Source organism: Daucus carota, chromosome 4 (assembly GCF_001625215.2).
Source record: "Daucus carota subsp. sativus chromosome 4, DH1 v3.0, whole genome shotgun sequence".
In the NCBI taxonomy this organism is placed as follows: Eukaryota; Viridiplantae; Streptophyta; class Magnoliopsida; order Apiales; family Apiaceae; genus Daucus; species Daucus carota.
Genome location: NC_030384.2, coordinates 31,207,624 through 31,217,076, shown reverse-complemented (window position 1 = coordinate 31,217,076; position 9,453 = coordinate 31,207,624). Strand labels below are relative to the sequence as shown.

General features: G+C 36.2%; 2 protein-coding genes across 2 annotated transcripts; both read left to right on the top strand.

The window, feature by feature from the left end:
* The first annotated feature begins 1,645 nt into the window (after window positions 1–1,645).
* Window positions 1,646–3,389, top strand: LOC108217573 (protein STRICTOSIDINE SYNTHASE-LIKE 11). The gene is made up of 3 exons (XM_017390406.2): window positions 1,646–1,952; window positions 2,354–2,626; window positions 2,739–3,389. The coding sequence occupies exons 1-3, from the start codon at window positions 1,678–1,680 to the stop codon at window positions 3,217–3,219; spliced, it is 1,029 nt and encodes a 342-aa protein (XP_017245895.1). The 5' UTR covers window positions 1,646–1,677; the 3' UTR covers window positions 3,220–3,389.
* A 2,156-nt stretch (window positions 3,390–5,545) lies between these two features.
* On the top strand, window positions 5,546–8,940 carry LOC108217562 (sesquiterpene synthase Cop-like). The gene is made up of 7 exons (XM_017390394.2): window positions 5,546–5,746; window positions 6,266–6,539; window positions 6,653–7,028; window positions 7,130–7,348; window positions 7,443–7,584; window positions 8,068–8,319; window positions 8,395–8,940. The coding sequence occupies exons 1-7, from the start codon at window positions 5,618–5,620 to the stop codon at window positions 8,704–8,706; spliced, it is 1,704 nt and encodes a 567-aa protein (XP_017245883.1). The 5' UTR covers window positions 5,546–5,617; the 3' UTR covers window positions 8,707–8,940.
* The last annotated feature ends 513 nt before the right edge of the window (window positions 8,941–9,453 follow it).

Below are 9,453 nucleotides of genomic sequence, written 5' to 3'. Positions count from 1 at the left end.
CCAACATCTGGAGTTATTGGTTAGATAAGACTTAAATAACAAATATTTGCTATATGCACCGGATCCGGACCCTTTCATATATATATGTACAACACTTTGGATAGCTTAAAGGATATTTAAAAGTTTTGACATAGATTACTTCCAGCTGCAGACTGATGACAACATTTGTAGGACTATATTAACCTGTGTTAAAGAACCATATTTTATAAACTATAAACCTATGCTTACAAGACTTATTGGGGATTAGTTTCCATAACCGATTTCCTCTTTTGTAATTACAAAAACATAAATAAATATTAAGCATCAATATTAATATAGTGAAGGCCGCTTTGGGTATGGATTCCTGGTTCACAATCATGCAGCTATCATTTAGGAAGACGTGGACCTTAGTAGCAGAGCCAGAAAATTGTTTTCATAGAGGCTAAATAGAAAAGTTTTTAAGCTAATATATCCTTAATAAGTTTTCATCGCAGTGAGGGCTAAAAGAAATTTGTATGATGTACTCGTGTATACTCTTTTCCAGTCTAGTAGGAGCCATAGTCCTCACTAGTCCATAGGTAGCTCCGCGGTTGGTCGAGTTGGATAAAAGAGAAACTTGGAACAAGGTGATCTTAGAATCTGATTGTTCAACGGCCGTGCTAGCTGTGAGGAGTTTTGTCACTGTGATTTCTTGTTTTTTTCTTTTTTTAGCTCGGCAGTAAAGGATGGATGCTAAATTATTTTTTCCTGCAACTGAAACATGTGTTTTTGTTATTTCACAAACCACCAAACCACAAATTCAAAAGAATCATGATTAAAATCAAAACAATAAATTTTTGGTGATCATTCAAAATCAGCCGAATGTCAAATGAAAAAATCTCTTAACTTTTAAGGACAGAACATAACCGGAAAGAAATCTACTAATTTTCAAGATTAGCATGAGTGGAAGCCTAAACAAAACCTGCTATGCACACACTTTCTTTATATAGGTTTGTTTAAATTCTAAAACTTATGAACGAAATCTACTTTCTTTTCCAAAATAAGAGCATACTTAAGATTGGAGTTATAATTACATGCTGAAAGTAGAAGCTTCAATGTTCTTATACGCTACATATGCAGGAGCCTGGAGTTCAGAGATGTTGTATTAGGGAGCTTAGTATGCGATAAACACACTCTAGTAGGACATCATAGAATTCACAAAAATCTTCTAAATTGTACTTGCTGCAATTTTTCATCAAGAACATAGACTGAGATTTCTTAGGTCATATGGAAAATCTGGAATGAACTATCATCGTCTTCACATCATAGTCTTCACATCATATTCCCAAGAAGCACGTTATCCATCACTTTAAGATAGGTCTCCATATTCTAAATTGACTGAAACTCAGTTTTTCTATTTTTTTCATGTATAAATCGTAAAATTGTCTAAATATGTCGATTTATTTTGTAAATGAGTGAATAAAAAATCCAAAGTAGTGGCCAAGATTTTTGTAAGCTTTTATTCCTTGTCTCCTCCTCCCAAGTCAAATTTATTGAGCTCCTCCTACACAAGTCAAATTAAGTTAAATTATGGCTCATTTTTTTCCCTGATGTGTGATGGTAAATTTTGTTTTTCTTACTGCAGTAAAAGGGGTTAATTTGTTTCCCATAAATAGTGAGGAGATGTTATTGTTTTGAGCAACCCAGCCACTTACAAAAATGGCCTCAAATGTTTCTCCAGGAAGCTACTTTCATGTGGTGGTCTTGGTTTTTTTAATTTTACACTCTCTCCCACAGGCCCAGTCCTGTGCTAATCATACCTTAGATGCTACATTCTCTCAACTCCAACTACCAACAGGATGCTATGGTCCATCAGCCGTCACATTCGATCACAAGGGCGAAGGACCTTACACCGGCTCTGCAGATGGCAGGATTTTCAAATATGATGCTGAAACCACTCAATTCAAAGAGTATTGTGTTGGTAACTCACATAGGTATCGTATACTGTCCTGTCAAGTTTTTGAGTTCTGGATTCTGAATTAATTTCTAAATATGTCTTTTTAAGGGTCGTAATGCATACATCAGCCAGGTTTTTAAATTGAGTTAAATGTTTAAACGAGACCATAACTGTGATACTGTTTGAACCGCTTAAGTGCCAGTTTTGAACTTGATAATTAAGCACTTGAGGCGATATTGTTGAGAACCAGTCCATCTAAAACCTTAAGATGTCAGAAGAATGCTCCAAATGGATCTTAGGCTATATTTCAACAGATATAAACTGCTAATTTGCTGAATACCTTACATATAGAACAGTATATAGTCAACTAATAGCATATACACACTAATTTCAAGTTATACTTGTACTCTGAGCTCACTGTCCCTTGTGTTTGTTCAGGTCAAGGAAGAGTTGTGACGCAGTAGACTTTACTAAGGTGCCAACTGCTTGCGGCAGGCCTCTGGGATTTTCGTTTGACCAGAAATCAGGAGACATGTACTATGTGGATGCTATATATGGACTTCAGCGTGTAAAAAGTGGTGGTGGAGGCGTTGCTCAGCCTGTGTGCTCCTCTGTAGGTGGCGCTCCGCTTTCCTTTCCAAGCTCTATTTCTACTGGAGGCCCCAATGGCGAAATATACTTCACGGACTACAGTAAAAACTACAACATAAAGTATGTTCATATCATAAGAAATACTAGCCAGAGGGCGGATAAAATAGATTTACTAATTGATAATGTTGTCAATAATCTGGAAAACACTGATAAGTGCATTATTTGTCTGCAGAAATGCTTTTTCCTCGCTTGGTAATACTAAAGACTCAACAGGACGGCTTATGACATACAACATTAACACAAAGCAAACCAAAGTGCTGGCGGATAACCTAAATGGCGCGGCTGGATGTGTGCCTAGCAAAGACGGATCATTCGTGCTTGTCACAGAACTAATGGGGAAAAGAATCGTGAAACATTGGGTAAAAGGTCCTAAAGCAAACACCGTCGAGCATTTTAGGACGTTGGATGGATTTCCAACCGGTATCAAGTCCACTCCAGAAGGTCATTTTTGGGTGACAATGAACCAGATGAATGGGGATCAGAAGACCACCTCACCTCTGTGTATTAAAATGGATCATACAGGAAAAGACATGCATGTTGTGGATTTGAGTAGCAAATACTCGGAACAGTTTGTGACTGGTGTTGAGGAGAAAGCTGGGAAATTATATGTGGGATCAACGTCAACTCCGTATGTAGGTGTGTACAAGCTGTAGGAACTGCAATCAGCTGCAATAACAGAGGGGGTGCTAAATAAGAACTATAGAGCTCTTATAAAATCATATAGAATTTCCAAATTAATTGGTGCCGTAAACAATATTTCTGGGTCAAATTTGTATTGGTTTCCCAACTAGAAATAAAAGTCAAGAAATTATTACTTTGTGCTGGGATATGATTTGAGACGATTTCATGAGTGGCCTCATTATGCAGTGAGGTGCATTCTACGAATATTCTGAGTTTTCTGTTGTGATATATGTCGGAAACGTACAAATTTCTTCAAAATATTATGTGTTACAGGGCCGTAAGGACCGATCCCGACTACGGACATTGGACCGGACCGAAGTCCAATCAACTCGGATCCAGTCGAAATATATTTTCTGAATACGAGAGGGTCACGTACAGCTGATCGGGACGGTAGGCTCTAACGTTCCTTCCCTGATTTTGTGAAACTTTTCCTCCCATTTTCCAATCTCTTCGACCACGACCGAGAAAGACGTACGCCGCTCGCAATTAATTGCTTATTCTACAACTCACTATCAATACCAGTTATTTATTCTCAAACCGGAGGTGCATCGGGAACTCCTTTGCATTATTTTCTCTGCAAAATGATCGGACGACAAGAAAACTGATTCCAACATTTGGCGTCATATGTGGGAACTGTAAGCAAACTCTGTTAAAAGACTAAAAATTTAAACACTAAATCGATCAGGCCTACACCGGATAATGAATCACCCCTCAAACCTAGCAAGCCGACGACCTCCCGTGCCACTAATGTCATTCTGGTTCGGTTAGATTTCGAAGAAAGTACAGGTGAAGAGCTTATGCCGATTTCTGAAGAACAACAGTTGATTCTCATGAAATGGAGGGAGGAGATGGCTTTGAAGTCCAAGAAAAAGGAGAAAGAAAAGCAAGACCGAGAAGGAACACATCCCAGGTTAAGTCAAAAGCCCTGACGGGAAAAGGCATGGGGGACCAACCGGACTCCGAGTCACACTCTGACGGACGGGGACAAGACATACTTCTCTGTAGATTATGAAGAAAGGAATCACCTACACCGGATGGAGAAAGTAATGTGCGGAGAGAAGAAATTAACCCATTTGATTTTTTTTCTTTTCCAATTTTTTTAAACCAACTTTTTTTAAATAATAAATTTCAATATTCTTGTCTAAAGACTCTAAACTTTCCTTTAAATTATCTTCACTATCATTTATTAATTTCTTCTTTTTTTTTTTTACTACTATTATTGTTATATTTAATAAACAAAATAATACATTTTAATATATATATACAATTTATTTACAATTTATTTGCGTTCATCTGACGAGTGCGATCATATCTGCACTAATGCACCGATGCACCGGATCTATCAAAATTCCAAAATTAAGCGTGCTTGAGAAGAATTGTATTAGGACATGTGACTTCCCGGTAAGTTTTCGTCTTGTAATACAATCCAATCTCTTGAATGACTTCAATGGACTTATCTGAAGGATGTGGTTTTGATCGTTGTTGAGGCCTGATGGATCAGCTCCTGTGAGCAGTCAAAGAGGAGGTTTTTGAGACACTACTCATACTGAATAAAAAAATTTAACTACGTTCATTACTTTCAACCACTGTATTCATTTTATACATATGAATTGATCCCACCATTTTAATCAATTTTTTCACTAAATTAGTATTTTCTCATAAAATCCATGTAACATCTGGACACTTTTGAAGCTTATATCACTAATTTTGAACAAAGTTCAAATAAAATTAGTGCAAACCGTCCCTGTTACAAGTTTTATTAAGTTCTCAAAATTTATAATTAAATTTGTCCTCGTTTCAAGAAACTTTTTAACAGATAAAAATCTCAATAACTTGAAAGAGGACTAAATTAAGTCATGCAAATTAATCGAAAGAGGACTAAATTAGTATTGCTGCATGAGTGCCTTGAACAAACATGCAAAGACCTGTTGTACACTGATATACAATCAGAATTTGTTTGCGTGGATCAACAAGGTTTATTATGTTTGATGGGTTCTATCTCATCTGTCAAATTTTTGATGATGGGTCAGGATATTTTTGTACTAAAATTATAATTCACTTCCTAATTTTATATTAAAAATATATATTAATTTTGAATAACTATCTAAATATTAATTTGGGGTCATCAAACTCTACTACCATTTTGTGGCTTGGAAAATTAATTATGTTTTATCTAAAAATACGAATAAGTCATGTATCGCCCATGTTTGTGGACTCGGCTGGCTAAGAACAAACATAAATAGCTTAATTCGTTAAATAATTGGCGTAAATATCTGCATTGGTGTTCTAATATAGTCTATAAAACAAAGGCGTCCCGAATTTCACTAATATAGTATAATCAGTCTGAGTAGTTGAGTGAGTAAGATTATTATGTCGGCTTCAGCAGGTTCTGTTCCGGAACAAAATGCTGGGGTGCCTCAGATTCTTCGACGCTCTGCGAGTTATCATCCCAGTGTTTGGGGAGACTTTTTTCTTGCCTATGATACCGTCGATCACAGGGTAATTATCTCCATCATATAAGCTTAATCACAGTTGCTCATAGCTGCTATTTCATGATAATTAATCTTCTTTTTGGATTGTTGTGGAGAGACCCGCATGCACATTTCTATTTGCATGCCTGTATGCTTTACTAGCTAAGAAGCAGAGTGCAGGTGCGGAGCGCATGGTACGGGAATACGAGAGTTCGACAAATTTAAAAATATGGGAATTTGGACGCGGGAGAATTCGGCAAATATTAATTTATGGAAATATATAAACATGTATATGAATAGTTATATTTATATTTAAGCCAAATAATTGAATAAATAAGTTCAATATCCTTAACAGTTTACAATATAATTATTTAGTAACACAATTATTACATCATAAGGTAGTTAAGTGACAGAGTATTCAACTAATCACAGAATTAGTCATTAACAAGAATCCCCGAGTATTGAAAATATATTCCCAAGAATTGAGTGCCCGGTGCGACGCTGAGTGAAGAATCCCTGCTTGATGCTTTATAACTTGTGTTTGCAGAGGACTGATCGTGACACAGAAGAAAAAGCAGAGGAACTGAAAGAACAAGTGACGAAGATGCTACTGGCAGCAGCTCATGAGCCTCGGCGACAGCTTAAGTTAATTAATGATATTCAGAGACTTGGTGTTGCTTATCATTTCGAAGCTGAGATTGAGGCTGCACTAAGCGAATTTTACAATATTTACCATGAGGTCTGTGGTTCACAAGATGGCCTTTTCATGGTCGCTCTCTGTTTTCGTCTGCTCAGACAGCATGGTTTTAACGTCCCTGCTGGTTAGTAGATCTCTCTGCCCTTCTTGTCGATAAGTTAAGGAAATAAAGTGATAATATAATCACGCGAAAAATATTTAGTTTACAGATACTCATTATGTTGTCTTGATCAACAGACGTGTTCAACAAATTCAAGGATGGCCTTGGCATCTTTAACGAGGATTTAAGCAAGGATGTTGAAGGACTGTTAAGCTTGTACGAAGCTGCCCACCTCAGGGTTCATGGAGAAGATATACTAGAAGAGGCATTGGCTTTCACCACATCTCATCTTGAACGTCTCAAAACTCAATTGAAGAATGAACTCCAAGCAAAAAAGGTCATCTATGCGCTTGAGACCCCAGTCTGGTGGAACATGAATAGGGTAGAGGCCAGGCGCTACATTTCTGTGTATGCTCTAGAAGATTCACATAATGAGACACTGCTGAATTTTGCCATTTTGGACTTTAATCTCTTGCAGAAAGTCTATCAGGGAGAGCTTGTCACGATAACCAGGTACGTAATTATGGCATCTTCAAGTGTGTTAAACCAGAAGTCTCAGGAGATATTATGCAATCGTCGTTACATTGTTGGTATGAAAGTTTTTTAATTTTCAGGTGGTGGAGAAAAATTAACTTCACTGAGAAATTGCCATTTGCAAGAGACAGAATGGTGGAATGCTACTTCTGGGTGTTGGGGCTATATTTCGAGCCCCAACACTCCCTAGCCAGAAAAATACTAAATCAGATATTTGCATTCATGATAACTCTTGATGACATATATGATGTCTATGGTACTGTTGAAGAACTTGTAATCTTTACAGATGCAATTGAGAGGTTATTAATATTATTATCATCTGGATTTATAGAACAAATGATCCCATTAATTATTTTCACCGGTATACAAATTAACATGACATTGCAAGTTCAGGTGGGATCTCAGTGCTGCAGATCAGCTACCAGAATACATGAGGTATTTTTATGGAGTCCTTTTGGATACTTTTACTGAAATCGAAGAAGACCTGAAGAAGGCAGGCATACCCCTCTATCGTGTAGACTATGCGAAAAAAGTGGTGAGTTGCTAATCAGCTTCTGAAATCATATTTGAGATACTTTTTTACCAGATAAATTTTAAGTTCTATATTAAAGTTCCACCATTCTCGCCAAAAAATATCTAAGTGACTACCGATCTCCACAGGAACTCATTTTAGCAACTAGAATCACTATGTAAATCTTAAAAAATAATTAACAGAGAACTTAATGGAATCATACTCAGCATATGATTTGTGACCACCTGGATTATAAAAAAGAACTAGAATCGAAGATTACAAAGAAATAAAAAAAGATTGTAGCAACATCATCACTTTGTTAACTTTTTCATTAATCTTTTTTCAAGTTTTAAAAGAGTGATATATATAATGATTATATATATGGACTTAAACGAGTCCCCTTGGAGATCTGGTGATCACTTGATAGTGTTTTATGAGAATGGCACCTGACGGGCACTTTGATATAATACCTGATAAATTTCACATTTGGGTTTAATACAATTTCAGATGAAACAATTGACCAGATCATACCATTATGAAGCAAAGTGTTTTTACAAAGGTTATGTTCCGACCGTGGAAGAGTATATGGACCATGCACTGATAACTGCAGCTTTGATATATTTCGGAACCAGTTCCTTTGTAGGAATAACAGGGGACTTGGTTACCAAACAATCCCTTGATTGGATCTCTAATAACCCGCTATTTATCAAGGCTGGATCCTTGATATGTAGACTTCTTGATGACATGGTGGAATTTGAGGTATGCATGAACAATACACTACACTTGTAATATATGTTTCTGTAATGATTGTGTAAATAATTGATTGATTTCAAGGGGGAGAAGGAGACCGTGGACGCGGCATCTGCTGTGGAATGTTACATGAAGCAGCACAATGCTTCAAAGGAATGCGCATTTGCTGAGTTTAACAAGCAACTTGTGTGTGCATGGAAAGACATAAACGCCGAGTTTTTCCGCCCAACGGTTGTTCCGATGCCTCTTCTGACAATAAGTTTCAATATGACAAGAGTGTCATACATTCTGTATCAGAACAACGATGGGTTCACTACCTCGGAAACCAAGACCAAAGAAATTATGACCCCAGTGCTGGTTCATCCCATCCCGATATCAATGCCACAACTTGTCTAAATTCGAAAGGTTTATGTTAATGTTTTCAAGTGTGTTGGAAATTCGAAAGGTTTGTGAGCTGTCGCTGGTGCTGCTAATGAGTCATGACTCATGAGCGCTGCATGTTGAATAAGCGACATTGTTTCTTCCTAATCATGTTTTGTTTTGTTTTGTTTTGAGTTGTGTAAGCTTTGAAAATCATTATGTATAATCGTTTCAAGTGGCTAACGATCAGGCATCCTGCTTTTTACCGGACCCGTTCCGAGCGGATTGAATTTACCCGAGCCTGATATTTTTGAATTTGGATCTGGATATGGATCTTATTTTAGACTCGAAAAAGTTTGGATCTGAATCTTATGTATTCCGAACACAGACCTCACCTGAAACCCAATATTATATATGTGTGTGTTTTAAATGTATAGTATATATATTGAAATATTATTAATTATGCATATTAACATTTTACTTATGTTTACATGCGCGATACAGAATTTACATTCATTTCACCAATACTGCATTATCCTTAATTATTGTGCATTAAATAATCAAAATATAATAAAAATATAAATAATAAGTTGAATGATTATAAACAATTAAATTGGCATGTTTCACGTGTTTATTGTACTAAATAAAACATGTGAAACTCCTTTTTTATATTCCTAAAATTTAAGAAAATAATCATCATATTTTTTATGAGTATATAATTTTTAATTTTTATTTAATTTTATTTTATTAAGTATTCAAATATCAAATTAGACCCGAATTAAC